Source organism: Eleutherodactylus coqui, chromosome 10 (assembly GCF_035609145.1).
Source record: "Eleutherodactylus coqui strain aEleCoq1 chromosome 10, aEleCoq1.hap1, whole genome shotgun sequence".
Lineage (NCBI taxonomy): Eukaryota > Metazoa > Chordata > Amphibia > Anura > Eleutherodactylidae > Eleutherodactylus > Eleutherodactylus coqui.
The window spans coordinates 59465246-59482197 of record NC_089846.1 but is presented as its reverse complement, the minus strand read 5'-3'; the positions used below and the strand labels follow the sequence as shown (position 1 = coordinate 59482197).

Below are 16952 nucleotides of genomic sequence, written 5' to 3'. Positions count from 1 at the left end.
ATAAACATTTTTGTATTTACACTTGTTGATAAATGTTTCTATCCCCAGAGATTTCAATAGTTGTGTTAGAATAGCGCCACCTACTATTTATATCCCCAGATATTAAACAAGCATTTGTGTGGGAGTGGCTGCCTACACTTTTGTTCTGGGTGCTTCAGTACAGTATATAGCCAGGTGTCCAGCTTTCCCATTCATTTGGAGGCTTTTTGCTAGGTAGCCATCCAATAAAGTTGGCTTGGACATGGTGGATGGTCCCACATGTTTTGATCAAAATGTGCACTAAAAACCTTGCATTTTTTATGCAGTTAGTATAAACAACAATTGTGCAATTTTATTCAGATATTAAACGTGTATGAGCTCTAAAGCACAGATTTCCCTTAATAAATTTCATGACTAAAGTTAAAATAGCGCCACCTGCTGTCTGTCTCTCAATTTCAACATTAGAAACACACTTTTATTGATATATACCGTGGCCTAATTGCACATAAATCAAAGTTTTAATCAACATGCAATTGAGGCTCCATCATGGTAGATAATTATACTCTCGGCCATAATTTCTTCCCCACACCTCTCCTTCTGTTTTGATAGCTCCTTTGCTGTTCAACATGACTAATTCCAGTTTTGAAATCTGGTCCATGCACAGTAGTTTCTAGGCTATTGGCAGGGAATTCAGTGCTGGAATTGGTGATATCTGACTGCAAAGGAGACCGACTGAGGGGGTTTCGGGACTTGATAGTCTGTAGCAGACAGGGCAGAGGGAGGAGGTTACTACTGCAGCCAGTTGTCTTACAGCCACACACAGGACAAGGAGGAGGACATCTATCTCTTGGGGACATACAGGAGACTTCTTCATAGATTTCTCAGTATTAATCTCCTCCCTTCTTTGGTCATAGTGTGTGTGATGTAATTAAGGAAGAAATACCTGTAACGACCAACAGTTTCCAACACTGTCCCTTATGCACAACATTTGGTGGAAAGCTAGAACTATTGAAGAGATTGAATGTTGTACGCAATATACCTCTATTTGGGATACCCCTGGTCGACGATATTAAATAAAGTGAAAGATTTTGAATATTGGAAGAACAGAGGTGTTACATGTACACTACCGTTCAAAAGTTTGGGGTCACATTGAAATGTCCTTATTTTTGAAGGAAAACCACTGTACTTTTCAATGAAGATAACTTTAAACTAGTCCTAACTTTAAACAAATGCACTCTATACATTGCTAATGTGGTTAATGACTATTCTAGCTGCAAATGTCTGTTTTTTTGTGCAATATCTACAAAGGTGAATAGAGGCCCATTTCCAGCAGCTATCACTCCAGTGTTCTAATGGTACAATGTGTTTGCTCATTGGCTCAGAAGGCTAATTGATGATTAGAAAACCCTTGTGCAATCATGTTCACACATCTGAAAACAGTCTAGCTCGTTACAGAAGCTACAAAACTGACCTTCCTGTGAGCAGATTGAGTTTCTGGAGCATCACATTTGTGGGGTCAATTAAACGCTCAAAATGGCCAGAAAAAGAGAACTGTCATCTGAAACTCGACAGTCTATTCTTGTTCTTAGAAATGAAGGCTATTCCATGCGAGAAATTGCTAAGAAATTGAAGATTTCCTACAATGGTGTGTACTACTCCCTTCAGAGGACAGCACAAACAGGCTCTAACCAGAGTAGAAAAAGAAGTGGGAGGCCGCGTTGCACAACTAAGCAAGAAGATAAGCACATTAGAGTCTCTAGTTTGAGAAACAGACGTCTCACAGGTACCCAACTGGCATCTTCATTAAATAGTACCCGCAAAACACCAGTGTCAACATCTACAGTGAAGAGGCGGCTGCGGGATTTTGGGCTTCAGGGCAGAGTGGCAAAGAAAAAGCCATATCTGAGACTGGCCAATAAAAGAAAAAGATTAAGATGGGCAAAAGAACACAGACATTGGACAGAGGAAGACTGGAAAAAAGTGTTGTGGACGGATGAATCCAAGTTTGAGGTGTTTGGATCACAAAGAAGAACGTTTGTGAGACGCAGAACAAATGAAAAGATGCTGGAAGAATGCCTGACGCCATCTGTTAAGCATGGTGGAGGTAATGTGATGGTCTGGGGTTGCTTTGGTGCTGGTAAGGTGGGAGATTTGTACAGGGTAAAAGGGATTCTGAATAAGGAAGGCTATCACTCCATTTTGCAACGCAATTCCATACCCAGTGGACAGCGCTTGATTGGAACCAATTTCATCCTACAACAGGACAATGACCCTAAACACACCTCCAAATTGTGCAAGAACTATTTACAGCAGAAGCAGGCAGCTGGTATTCTATCGGTAATGGAGTGGCCAGCGCAGTCACCAGATCTGAACCCCATTGAGCTGTTGTGGGAGCAGCTTGACCGTATGGTACGCCAGAAGTGCCCATCCAACCAATCCAACTTGTGGGAGATGCTTCTAGAAGCGTGGGGTGCAATTTCACAAGCTTACCTCAACAAATTAACAGCTAGAATGTCAAAGGTGTGCAATGCTGTAATTGCTGCAAAAGGAGGATTCTTTGACGAAAGCAAGTTTGATGTAATAACAATGTTATTTCAAATACAAATCATTATTTCTAACCTTGTCAATGTCTTGACTCTATTTTCTATTCATTTCACAACGCATGGTGGTGAATAAGTGTGACTTTTCATGGAAAACACAAAATTGTTTGGGTGACCCCAAACTTTTGAACGGTAGTGTATCTCTCAGATACTGTTGGGGGAAGTTATAAAGGCATTCGATCAACTACAAAGTGATTATGACTTACCGTACCCACCGTTTTATAGGTACTTGCAGTTGAGATATGTATACCAGACGGAGGTGAGCTCCAGGGAGATGAAGACTACAAATTTTATATTAGCCGACATTATAGGTACGGCATCCACTACAGCAGTGAAGATATCGCTGTTATACAATTATATACAAGGACACTTAAATCTACAGAATCAATCCTCGATTAGGAATAAATGGGAGGCTGATGTTGGTCCCATAGAAGACTCACATTAGGATGAAATCTTACAGATGACCCCTAAATTGTCCCTAAGCGAATCACATAGACTGTCACAAACATATTTGATACATATAGTATATCATACTCCAGCTTTTTGCAGGAATAGCCCTTTATGTGTTCGCTGCAAAGCGCAAGTAGTGGGACTGATACATATGATGTGACGTTGTCCAAAATTGAACCGATACTGGAGTGAGGTCCACTCTCTGATTAACACGGTATATAATATAAATCTGGAGTTTACTCCATTAGTATGTATCCTAGGATATATAACTGATATACCAGTGGAGGAGCATGAACAACTAGCGGTAGCGAGACTCTTGTATACCGCAAGAACATTGATATCGCAGCATTGGCTGCATGAGTCTCTCCTACATTAAGGGAATTTTAAGGATACAGTCAACCGACTCTACCATGGGAAAAAGGCATATACCCTAAACGTAAAGCAGTACACAAATACAGTAACATATGGTCCTAATGGTTGCATGTATTTGGCTTGGCACAACTGAACTTGCACATTGGGTAAACTGAGTGTACAAGTGAAATAGTATGTAGGGTATATCCTAGTCACAAGAGAGAGCAAAGTAGTGACCCATGAAATAATCATAAGGTGTGTATCTAAATGTAGCTAGTTGTCTGTTTATAATGTTTGCTATTGTAGTTCTACATTGTATTGTGGTATAACACTGCTGTATATACATGGGGGATGGGTAAAGTACAGCATTCACTGAAGATTAGCTCATTGAAAGTACAAGTGACTATTCTCAAAGGGATAAAAATTAAAGAGATAATCTGAAAGGATGTAAAATTTCATGGACTTTTCTGCTTTTAATTAGGATGCTGGACGATCCATATATTAGACACACGAGAGAGACTCAAGAAAGAGGGGAGGGTTGCAACACTTTGGTTTTGTTTATTTCTTTTTTTTTTGCTGAATAAGAAAAGTGATGAAAATCCAAATAAAAACTATTTAATATAAAAAAGGAAGGAATGCCTGGAATACTTTTATTTTTGTGTATTTTATTGTATCTCTGTTTAGTGTTTAAATTAAACTGCATTTATACAAGACCCATACAGCGGTGCAGTGAAGCAGCTACAATTAACAGTACATTGTTTTCCTTCTAGGATGCAATCAGCCTGTATTATGTCTTTTGCTCCCACTGCAGTCGACGCTGTGATTTTCTAGCAGTTCAGTCTTTGCTTCTTTGTAGGTTTTTTTTCATTTTTACATAAATTTTTATTTTTTTACTATTTTACCTCTTATTTTTTTGTGGAGTCCTGATTTAGAGTTAAAGGGTTCATTGGATTCAGGTCTTACACCGGTAATTTATAGTCTTCAAGATTGTGTGGTCAGTCATCTGTTAGGGATAAGATTTGGTAGGTAACGAGGTGTTGGATGGAGGAGAACTCCTATCTCTGTTCTGTGGACTCCTGCTCCTCTTTTCCTTATGTGTTTGGAGAGCATTGGGTTGTTTGGATGCACGTCAAGGACATGTAGGGTGTAGGTATCCGAATTGGGCGATGTAAACCCACAGTCTTCACATACATAGATCTTGGAGCGCCGCTGGCGGTAGGCATAGCTTTGTAATACGCCATGGATCTTGCGCAGATGAGACTCCAACGAGCAACGCTGAGTGAAGGACTTGTCACAGGCTGGACACTTGTATGGTCTTATTCCTGGAAGTGAAATTCACAATGTGATCTGCAGACTAGTAGACACAACAATTGGCTTTTAGAATCACACTAAATGATGTTTATGCACAATTTCCAAATGTAATTCTGAAATATGACTCAAGGCTTGATAATGTTGTGAGGTTGTCTTTAACTTTCTGGTTTAGGAACTTGTATATAGGCGATTTTTCTTGACCTCTATGTTCTAATATTGTGGACATGATCTGTGACCTGTGCAGGTAGGGGAAGGAGGTGAGCTGTGACTATCATCTATTATGAATGGTGGATTCTCTGTTTTCTATACATAGGTATCACCTCTTACTGTAATTTTTCCTGTAATTGAAAAGTTGTCTTTACAGAACAGGAAGTGTCATGGGATTTAGAGGTTCAGAGTTCTGAGTGAAAACTGCAAAATTTCAGGATATTTGTATAAGACATTGGTAATAAAAAAATCCCTAAAAAAGATGAAAACTTGGTTCGGGTATAGAATGATAGAAGAATTGGAAGAGACCTCCAGGGTCATCAGGACCAACCTACTGCTCAATGCAGGATTCACTAAATCATCCCAGACAGATGTCTGTCCAGCCTCTGTTTAAAGACTTTCATTGAAGGGCAATAGGTAATTTTGAGATGACACATTGCCTTTAAGGAAACCTTATTAGTTTGGATCCCTATATATGCATGAAGGGTCAACGATAAATGTGTACATTGTATACACTAACCTGTGTGTGTTCTCATATGGCGTTTCAAGTCAAATGTGTCATTAAAGCCTTTTCCACAGCAAGGGCATCGATGTCTCTTTTGGATGCTGTGACATTTTAGGTGACGGGTCAACATGCGCTGGAGCGGAAAGGTCTTTCTGCAAGCACGGCAGGGGAACGGACCCTGGGGGAAATGATTCATACTTTAGAATCTGCAAAATGGACAGCAAGATCTTTAAACCTCATTCAAACCTTAAGAATTTTCAAATCACCATCTGTTTTATGTGGCATTTTTTATTTTGTGGTAGGACTTAAAATATGGCAAAAAAAGCCACCTATGGAGAAACCCGTGGTTAAAACAGGAGAAAAAAATAAGATACCTAGAACATGCCCCATTAGAGCAAATAAACTTAATAGAGGAGAGCTGCTCTGTGAGATTAATAGTTAATAGTTAGTTGTCCATTATCAGAATCGGTTCCATGTAATGTTACAATTTCCCTGCTGCGGCCACTGCAGGGGAAATGTCTGGCCATATATTGTATGGTAGAAGCTTGACTTGCTGTGCTCAGTTGATAGTCCCAACTCCTGTATTCTGAAAAACTATATCTATCAAGGGATCCCCTTAAGGGTGTATTTCATAGAATCATAGAATGGAGTTGGAAGGGACCTCCAGAGCCATCAGGTCCAACCTCTTGCTCAATGCAGGATTCACTAAATCATTCCAGACAGATATCTGTCCAGCCTCTGTTTGAAAACTTCTACTGAAGGACAACTCACCACCTTCTGTGGCAACCTGTTCCACTCATTGATCACCCACACTGTCAGAAATCTAATATGTACTATCTCCCTTTCAGTTTCAGATCATTGCTTCTAGTCTTTCCTTGTGCAAATGAGAATATTTCCACAGGATGTTCTCTAAATGTCAGATAGGTGTGGATGCCACTTCTGAGTTGCACCTAGCTATAGAACAGGGACCACTGTCCTGCCTAATGCTGTGGTTGGAAGTACAGAATCAGCTAAGCTACATGGTTTCTATAACTGCCATAGAAGTGAATGGGAGTTATAGAAACGGTGTAGTACAACAAGCTATGCTGTTTCCACGGCTCCTGAGTTATGGATGCTACATTCACCATTTTCAGACTCCAGTATCTGCACTTATGTCTTTTTAGACATCAGCATAAACTAATTTTTAATAGAAACCTAAACATTAAAATGAAAAATTACAAATGCAAGAAAAGTGCAGTAAAATTACACAACCACCTTAAGGCCTGTTTACATGGCGTGATGATCGCTCAAAAGCGATCCTTTCAGCGATAATCGTTGCATCTAAACACACGGCCATCGTGCACTTTTTGTGCACTGCTAGTTGATCATTAAATTCAAGCCAGCCTAAAAAACATTGTGCAGTCTTACCAGGACCGCACACTGAGTTCTCCGCAGGTAGTGCTGATAGCATTGTTTCCCGTCAGAGAACAAAGGAGCTGAAAGCAGATAAGAGCCCTCCAGCTATTAACTGCATTCAGCTAAAGTCTTCAATTGCACGCTAATAAGCTATTAAGTAGCTGTGTAGCTACTTAATAGTTTATGCAAAATGATCGCTCAAAGCTGTCAGTCAAACTGTCGTTTGAGCAGTTTTTGAGCGATCATCTCTCTGTGTAAATTGCCTTTAGCCTTAGGTGGTCCATGTGCTAATGTATATGCTCTGTACTAAAGAGATATTCTATCCTAGAAGCAATCATTTTCTTTATCACAGATCCATAAATTCTACAACAAGGAAAACAGCTCTATGAAATAAGATGGAATATGAAGGTAGAGTATTAGTGCTACATACCTCAGATTCTGCTGGCGATGTCACTGGTCTCGGAGGCTGGTGAGCCCAAAGAATTGAATCTATAAAAGTTGAAAGAGAAGGTATTGACATCCAGCTGCACATATAGTATTATTGTGATAATATAGAACTGGAAATCCCATTTCCCTTCATTGAAGCATATTCATCTTTAAAAAAGTTGCAATCCCTCCAGGGCAGCTTGTTCTGTATAACCTGCATATTAGGGTCTTTTTTGCTACCATTTACAGGATTCCCTCTGCAAGGTTTTTATGGTATGCTGTAACTCACAAACTGCATCTACATCCGCCTTCTGTTTCTTCTATTTACTGTTTTTCACTAGATGGATTTTTTCAAAGACAGATGAGGAATATTCATTTTTTTCCTTGCATCTGGTAGTGCCAGACTGTCCCCCATCCCTCCCCGACCATTTCCTAAATAATTGGGCAGAGCACTCATAAAGCACTCTACCTGAGCATCGAGAGAACTGTAGCCCCAGGAAGATCAGGCGTTCTGTAACTCCCAAGTGAAACTGGCTTCAGATTGTGTTAGAACTGCGTTGAGCTTTCTAGTAGAAGTTATGGGTAAATACCTGAAAATGGTATTCAGGCGAATCCCACAGCGGAAACATTCACTTTAATTCGGCAAACAGACATTAGAGGTGCAAACTTTGGACTCTATTTGACCTGGTTTCCATCTTTTTTGGAGGATGTAGTGGCCCAGAGTTAGGGACCCTCTAGTTCTGTGCTTGTCTACCACATATGGATTTGTCCGTGTGCACCCGTGTGTGTTTGTGTCTACGTTTTCATTTGTGGTGACCTCTCGGGGTCAATGTCTTGTGCTACTGTCACTAATCTTGGTAGTGTCCGCGTGACTGTCCCCTAACTTGCTCTGTTTGATGTGATTGGTAGAGCGGTTGGGGGCGGAGTTGGTGTGTACAGAGAGGAGAGAGATGTAGTCAGAGGAGGATGATGTGTGAGCAGGAGGCTGCGGCTCAGACACTTCCGTCTGGGTTAGGCCCGGACTCGTCTCTTTTTGTCAGAGAGATATATCCACTTAGGGAACCTGAAGTGAGTGGCGGTACTTAGAGTAGGCGTCGGCGGAGAATGCCACACATTCCCCTGCTTAACTACGGAGTAGAGGGACAGTCCCAACTCCACTACTGCAGGTCAGAGGACAAGTCTGGCGTGAATGTATTGCCCCGTGAATGTCACTAGGTTAATGAGTAAAAGGAAGTGAGAAGTAAGAAAAGACTGCCCGTGTTTGTTTCTCCACATCAGGAGCACTCTCCCCAGAATCTGCCATCAGATAACTGAGACTGATGACGACTGTATCTCGGGAAAAGAGTGTCTGTTTAATGCAAGTGTGTTGAAAGGCAGTGAGAGGAAAAAGTGCCAGTAGTATTGTTCTTAAAGGGGTTGTCCCGCGCCGAAACGGGTTTTTTTTTTTTTTCAATAGCCCCCCCGTTCGGCGCGAGACAAACCCGATGCATGTGTTGAAAAAAAAAAATGGATAGTACTTACCCGAATCCCCGCGCTCCGGTGACTTCTTACTTACCTTGCGAAGATGGCCGCCGGGATCTTCACCCTCGGTGGACCGCAGGTCTTCTGTGCGGTCCATTGCCGATTCCAGCCTCCTGATTGGCTGGAATCGGCACACGTGACGGGGCGGAGCTACGAGGAGCAGCTCTCCAGCACGAGGAGCCCCATTCAACACGGAGAAAACCGGACTGCGCAAGCGCGTCTTATCGGGCGATTAGACGCTGAAAATTAGACGGCACCATGGAGACGGGGACGCTAGCAACGGAACAGGTAAGTGAATAACTTCTGTATGGCTCATAATTAATGCACGATGTACATTACAAAGTGCATTAATATGGCCATACAGAAGTGTATACCCCAACTTTGTTTCGCGGGACAACCCCTTTAAGACTGTTGCAGTAATGTACTTGGAAAATCAAAGTTAGAAACACCCAGTAAAAACCCTGTGCCTTCGGTTTTAAAACTACAATTTGACTGTGGACTCTTTATTCACTTTCATTTACTTGTTACTGGAAAGGGGCACTGGCATCACGTGAACAGATAAGTTATCATTTCTCTACTGGCATGGCTGTTAGTTTTTATTCTTGCATTCTGCCGGGACAGACCACATTTTGGGATGTGACGAGAGGAGATGGAAGAGCCATCATGACCCACCATTTTGTTCCCCGCTGTCACCCTCCACAAAGGTCTGACCCTGGCCACTGTAGAAGGGTCTTGGCATCATGAACAGGATGCTACCTCCGCGCCATGTCTGCTGAAGTGTGATAAAGTGGACTTTTCACTTTCTTCTTGCTACCCTTGGTGGATTACAGAAAAAGATTTACAGACTGAAAGTGAACTTTCCTGTTGGGACAAAATGTATGTGAAAAAAGATGCCCTATGTTATGAGAGAGGATTGTGTGGTGTTGTTGCAAGAAGTGACACTACTGGATATTCACAAAATGCCGGAAAATTCAAGCTTCACAATGGACTCTCAAAATGGCGCCCAGACAACTTCCTCCCTCATCCTAGAAAATCTGGCCAATTTTTCGTGCCAAGAAAAGCCCATAAGGGGTGTGAGAAAAGTAGGGGGGTAAGTGAAATCCCCCACTACAGAGCCGAAAGGGGTGGCCTCAGGAACCACCCAGAGGTGGAGTTAACGACAGGCATTGTAGTGTCTAGCCATTGTGCTCAGCAGTTGGTGGAAGGTGCGCTTGCTGAAAGGAGCAGTCGAGACACAGACTCTGCATCAACTGAGATGGCGCTACAAGCTGTTCCAGTTACTTCGGTGATGAACCTGAGGTACAGGAGTGACTGCCAGTTGTGAGACCAGTGTCTTGAGATTCTTCTGGCTTGAGTTTGGCTGGAGAAAGTGACAAGTTGGTTGATGAGACTTGCCCCTGTGGATGCTACTCTATACAGCAGGGATAGAAGGCTGCGGCGTCTGGCCCCCCAAGCGTCCTTGTGAGTTCAACCAGCCGTCTGAGGGGATGGGATCGCCCCCTCGGCTGGAGCAGTTTCCCACTTTTCATGCTGGCATAAGGACTGAGGAGTCGGCGGTGGTAGCTGCCTCTGCCCCAGTGGATTCCTTGGGTGTTTATCCACATCTGGGGACCCAGAGATGTGTCCCTTTTGTCACTCCAACAGGGCTGCTGATGTCTCCTTTTCCCCCTATGGATTCTTCTACATCAGGACAATGTGGAAGCCTGTCAGGCCATACCTGAACATTTGCATAGATTTATTTTGGACTATCCAGAGCACAATTTTTCTTTTGTCTTCTGCAAGACTCAGGAGAAAGGTAACCGGCAAAAGCGGGGTCCGCCATATTTTACTGCCCCAGCTGAAAAGTCACGGCAGAGTAGCTCCCTGTTGGCAAGTCATCTCATTCCTCCCGGTTGAATCCTACCCAAGTTTAGTGCTACCTGCAGCAGTGGAAGAGAAGGAGTTCGATGAGGAGGATTGGGAGGTTAGAGGATTTATGTGTCCGAGTCCATCCATCTGTTTGTCAGTGGGAATCCGATTGCGGGCAAATAGTGCGACACCCACGGGTTTATCCACCTAGTCAGAGACTGAGATGCCCATGCGTCCGATAGGACCTCATAGTATGGGGAATATAGATTGTGAGGCCCAATGGGGACAAAAGCCTATATCAAGTGATGCGTTATATAGATACAGCTGAGTAACGCCTGGTAAGGTGGTTGGGAAAATGGCTATGGGTTTCTTCCCCTTTAATGTGCATTTGCCTAATAAAGAGAAATGGTTAAGCTCTGGAATACGCCTAAATACCATTTTCATGTATTCAAATGTAACCCCCTTCTGGAAATGGGAACAGCATACCTTGCTATGCTACACTGTTTCTAGAACTCCTTTTAACTTCTATGGGACTTATGGAAAGAACATTAAATAGCAAGAGCAGCTGTTTCCGTAATCTCAGCTACATTGTACATAACGGAAGCCGTGACGGATCTGTGATTCCATGTGACTCCTTCAATTCTTTAGAAATTTTAATTGGTATGATATATTTCTTATTTTCTGTTGTCTAAACCGGCATGCTTATTAGAGTCCAAAAATACAATAAGCACAGGCGACCCTAAATAAAGAGGCAGGAATAAACATCACAGACTAGTATTGATTGTGCATTTGCATACTTGTACTACCACAGCAGGAAAGGGATATGATGGCTGCTGATTGGAGCCTAGTCACAGATTCACGAATGTTAATCCCTCTCTGTAAACAGTAGCAGTGCGGTGAATATGTATTCTTTCTATACAATCTCTTGGGTATGGAAAAGATGTGAAAGGAAAGAATTAAAAGGATTGATCCATTGTGAGGATGAATAGCTGGGACTTGAGCTCATTTGATTGTAACAGAACATTGATGTCCTCCGGCCATCAGTGACATCTGTCTGCCTGAGGTAGATGCATCACTGTAAAATCGACAATGTCACCAAGGGTCTTTTTACACAGACTGAGAATCAGCCAATTGTACTGAGTGCCGATCAACAAGGTATGCTGATCAGCTTTCGTTTACTGATGTTCACACACAGCGAAGGATTGCTTGTATAGGGACAAATGATCATTAAAGCGGTTGTACCAAAAGCCCATGTTATGCGCTATCCACAGAGGTCAGACCCCCAACATTCAATCGTTTATCACCTGTTTTGTGGATAGATGATAAATATATCTAGTGGGAAAATCTCTTTAATACATATTTAGCAATTTTGCAACAATTGAGACCTGTATAATATAGTTACAGGATAGGGGGTAACTTGCTAATCGGGAAAACAGGGGTCCTGTGTCCCCAACTGCCTGACAGTTGCAACATTTTGCCTGCCACATTGTGAACTAAGCATCGTACCTCCAAAACATTGGATTTGTTTATTTGTTCACCTGTTGTGTAATAAATTGCTTGGAGCATCAGTGAACTGTTGTCATGTTTTGACACAAACCACTACCAACCCTCCTGTAAAGCTGTAACAGGCTCACTATTAGGCCTATGTCCCAATAGTGAAACTACAAGCCCTGGAGTCGACACCCTAGTATGAGTATGTAGTCCCAGTTAGAATCAAAGAATGGTAAAGTTGGAAGGGACTTCCAGGGTCATCGGGTCCAACCCCCTGCTCAGTGCAGCATCACTAAATCATCCCAGACAGGTGTCTGTCCAGCCTCTGATTGAAGACTTCCACTGAAGGAGAACTCTCCACCTCCAATGGTAACCTGTTCCTCTCATTCATCACCCTCACTGTCTAATATCTAATCCATCTCCTCCCTTTCAGTTTCATCCCATTGCTTCTAGTCTTTCCTTGTGCAGATGGGAATAGGCTTGATTCCTCTGCACAGTGACACCCCTTCTTCTCTCAGCCTTCTTTTTTTGCAAGCTAAACATTCCCAGATCTTTAACCGTTCCTCATAGGACATGATTTGCAGACCACTCACCATCTTGGTAACTCTTCTCTGAACTTGCTCCAGTTTGTCTATGTCTTTTTTAAACTGTGGTGCCCAAAACTGGACACAGTATTCTAGACACTGGTGGCAACCGCCAGGGCGTCGGACACGGCCTATGCTGAGCTAAGGACCCCGCACAACCTTAGGGCCTCCTGTGGATAGAGGATAACTTGTGATCCAGGTGCAACCCCTTTAATATGATTGTTCATCCCATACCATCATCGGTCACCGGTTTTTACATGGAGACGTGCAGCTGATCAGACAGTATGTTTATTTTTGCCAAGCCGATGAACAAGCATTCATTGTTTGTATCTTTAGATGTATTATCGGGTAGTCAAAAGCAGACAAACATTTGTGCCCGATAATTGGTCCTTGTAAAAAGCTTACACATTAGATAGCTATCTGCCAAATGCTCATTCAGCTTACAGTTATCTCATCCATCATAGACATACATGCTCGGCTAAGCATGTGTGTGTTCTGAACATGAAGAGGGGAGGAATCTGCTGCAGAAACTCTTCTGGCAGTGGCTTATATTCCTGAGAACAGAAGGATTGGGTAGTTGAAATCTAATTGCCCGATCCATATCTCCCCTTCCATCTGCTGTTGGGGGTGGGGGGTGGGGTTTAGAGGCCACCATACACATTAGAAGATTGGCTGGACCCACTGTAATCAGTGCGTTTGGTCAATATACATCTATATACATAATGTGTATGGCCAGCTAATCTCTTTTTATTATTTATGATGCAATGCAATGCACTACAAGTTTAAAGGCCCATTTACACGCAAAAATAATCTCTCAAACAATTGAAAGTTTTAGTGATCTTTTTGCATAAAGTGTTAATAGCTACTGATAACCATTAACACTTTATCATCTTCATTTGCATGTAAAAGGGCTTCCAGGAGCTGTTTACAGAGCCCAGCGTGTGGCTAATTACACACCCAGCTGTGCTCATAGCTGCATTGTTCTCCTCTTGGGTTTCGGCAGAATACAATGTTAATTGCCATCTGTGGAGAACACAGCATGCGGTCTTTATCTCTCACTAGCTGAACATTGGATTTTAAGTTTACCTTAAAATCATTCATCAATCGAAAAGTGCATGATGCCTGCATTTACATGTAACGATTATCGCTCATTTCTGGTAGTTTGAACCAATTTTGAGTGATAATTGTTGCGTGTAAATGGGCCTTAAGAATAGCATCAAATACAATTATTTGCAATGCTTTCAATATGATAGGTGATATACAAATATGTTTAAATAATTCCATCATCTATACATACATATCTATATCTATTCCTTCGACATACTTCATACCCCAGGAAAACTTTCCAAAATCTTACATTTCTATGGCTGCTTTCTTACAGAAACAGCGCAGATTGTGTGTGGTAAAGCATTTCAACCCCATTTACATCAAAGGAGATGAGCTGCAATACCAGACACAGTCTGTTGACAGATATGACACTGTTTCTGGAAGAAAGCAGACATGTTTATATAATTCTGGATTACCCCTTTAAAACTTAAAGGGGTTGTCCCGCACCGAAACGTTTTTTTTTTTTATTCAATAGGCCCCCCGTTCGGCGCGAGACAAACCCAATGCATGTGTTAAAAAAAACAAACGTTTAGTACTTACCCAAATCCCCGCGCTGCGGCGACTTCTTCCTTACCTTAGCAAGATGGCCGCCGGGATCCTCACCCATGATGCACCGTGGGTCTTCTCCCATGGTGCACCGTGGGCTCTGTGCGGTCCATTGCCGATTCCAGCCTCCTGATTGGCTGGAATCGGCACACGTGACGGGGCGGAGCTACGAGGACCAGCTCTCCGGCACGAGCGGCCCCATTCACCAGGGAGAAGACCGGACTGCGCAAGCGTGTCTAATCGGGCGATTAGACGCTGAAATTAGACAGCACCATGGAGACGAGGACGCTAGCAACGGAGCAGGTAAGTGAATAACTTCTGTATGGCTCATAATTAATGCACGATGTACATTACAAAGTGCATTAATATGGCCATACAGAAGTGTATAACCCCACTTGCTTTCGCGGGACAACCCCTTTAATTCAAACTTTTGCATGAATTTTAGTCTGTTACGGTGTTTTCAAATGTAGCTTCACATTGCAAGCAGTCATTCAGTGCGGATTTTGATTCTGATTTTGGGTTAAATCTGCAGCAGGTTTCACCCTTGCAATTGAAGGAGTGAAATTTGCTGCAGATCCACAGCAAAATCTGCACCACTTGCTGTGTTTTTTTTCCGCTACAAAAAATCTGCAATAAATTTGCCACATGCAAACATGCAGTGTGTTATATGTAACAGTTTTAGGGCTTATTCAGACAACCGTATATCGGCCAGGTATTCACACCCGGCCGATATACAGTGTCCCTCTCTGCAGGGGGAGGAGGCTGGAAGAGCCGGGAGCAGTGCAGTGAGCTCCTGCCCCCTCTCCACCCCCTCTCTGCCTCTGGGTACTTTTTGCAATGAGAGGGGGCGAGATGGGTGTGTAGCTAAGTTCCGGGACATAGCTCCGCCCCCTCCCACTGCAAATAGTGCCGAGGGGCGGAGAGGGGGTGGGAGCTCAGTGCACTGCTCCCAGCTCTTCCAGCTTCCTCCCCCTGCAGAGAGGGACGCCATATATCGGCCGGGCGTGAATACCCCGCCGATATACAGTCGTCAGAATAAGCCCTTATGCTGTGACTGGTTCTTTACAGATACCATATTAAGCACTGTGTTTCTTCTTAAATGAGTCAACATAGTGCTTATTTGGGGGAAAATGGTGCGTTACATGACATCTTGTAATTGAAAAATGCCCAATACGTGCAGAAAACCATCCATACAAAATATCAGAAGTGAGAACATCTGCAGAGAATAACATTGAAGACGCCTTCAATCCTGCATCCACTCCATAGGGACAGTATAAACACAAGTCTGAATGAAGCCTAAAGCCCTTTTTCAATCACTAATGGGCGTTTATGTGATTGTTCCCAGCAAGAGAAATCAAGTAATCTTGTAGATATGATACCATTTAATGGCTAACAAAAAAACATGATGTTAATGCGAGCTTTCGAACCAACGCAGGGTTCTTCTTCAGGCTTAAACAAAATAGATCCAAACACAGGACAAAAATGTTCATAGGAGTGTTTATTTGCCCAATCATTAGGTCTTGTTTAACTGCACTGGATGAGCCGACGAATGAACAAATGCTCGTTCATTGACTGATTGCAGCCAAAAAAACCATCATTGTGGGACACACAGCTCCCCATTCTACCAACAATAGTAAAACTGTGTGGGAGACAATCATATGTACGATCATTTGTCTCCTGCACATTCTGAATCGGCTTATTTGAAGGGTAAGTAAACAAAGCACCTATCTCATTGTTAGGTGCTTTTCACTGGGAAGATATCACTGAGTGTAAAAGGACCCCAAGGCACTTGCTCAAGGGATCAATGCTTAGAAATTGGAGTAAGGCTCGGTTCACATCTCATTATTGGTTTCTTCAGGGATCTGGTTTTGTTTAAAATCTGGCCAAATGGAAACCCTGATCGGAGCCTGGACAGAACCTATCTTGGCCATTAATGAAAATTAGTCTCTGTTTCAGAAGATTTCTTTTTGTTTCAGGCATTTCGTGCCTGAAAGAATTGTGTGGTCCACAACGCTATTCTGGCACAAAATGCCAGAAATGAATGGAACAAGGAAGACCTATTTGGCTGCATATCAGTAGTTTTCTATAATGGCTGAGATAGAAACCCAGGATGGAACCTGTTTTCATTATTTTGAGCAAAACCCCTAACGGAATCCCTGGATCCCCCTAGATCTGAACTGAGCCTAACAATACTACAACAGCTTTATGATATTTAGATATGATGCCAAGCTTCATTTTTTGTATTTTAAACTGCATATCAGAGGAATAAGATCCCTTTTTTTGCTCTACACTACTCTTATCAACTGGCATTCTACTAGTGAACAGGGCTGAGCTGCAATACCAGACACCACCACATGAACAAGAGTGGCACTGTTTCTCAAAAAAGAAAAAAATTGATTTTTTCCTTCTTTCTAATCTGAGACAATTGAACTTACCTGGGATATAGTGATCTCCTCTTTCAGCATCCACAAGATGCCCCCATCCTGTGGCCCCCATAATCATTCGGTGTCTCTTTACCAAGAATGAACGAGGCATAATCCCTGGTTGTAAAAAAAAAAAGGAATGAAGAATAAAGATCCTTACAGTATAATTAAAAAATCAGTTTTGTAAAAAAATGTGCCACTATGATGA

At 42.5% G+C, this 16952-nt stretch overlaps 1 protein-coding gene across 1 annotated transcript; it reads right to left on the bottom strand.

Annotated features, from left to right (window-relative positions):
- Positions 1 to 4379: 4379 nt before the first annotated feature.
- Positions 4380 to 16856, bottom strand: LOC136581068 (putative transcription factor ovo-like protein 3). Its single transcript, XM_066582060.1, has 4 exons — positions 16757 to 16856; positions 6811 to 6878; positions 5419 to 5581; positions 4380 to 4702 (listed from the first exon to the last, which is right to left on the bottom strand). The coding sequence occupies exons 1-4, from the start codon at positions 16854 to 16856 to the stop codon at positions 4380 to 4382; spliced, it is 654 nt and encodes a 217-aa protein (XP_066438157.1).
- Between the last annotated feature and the right edge of the window lie 96 nt (positions 16857 to 16952).

What these genes read in the sequence shown, in the direction of transcription:
- LOC136581068 (XM_066582060.1), bottom strand. Translation starts at nt 16,856, where the DNA reads ATGCCTCGTTCATTCTTGGTAAAGAGACACCGAATGATTATGGGGGCC. An exon ending in GAACTCAGTGTGCGGTCCTG is followed by an intron (nt 5,582 to 6,810) that starts GTAAGACTGCAC and finishes CATTTCCCCCAG; the next exon opens with GGTCCGTTCCCCTGCCGTGC. An exon ending in CCATATGAGAACACACACAG is followed by an intron (nt 4,703 to 5,418) that starts GTTAGTGTATAC and finishes TTTCACTTCCAG; the next exon opens with GAATAAGACCATACAAGTGT.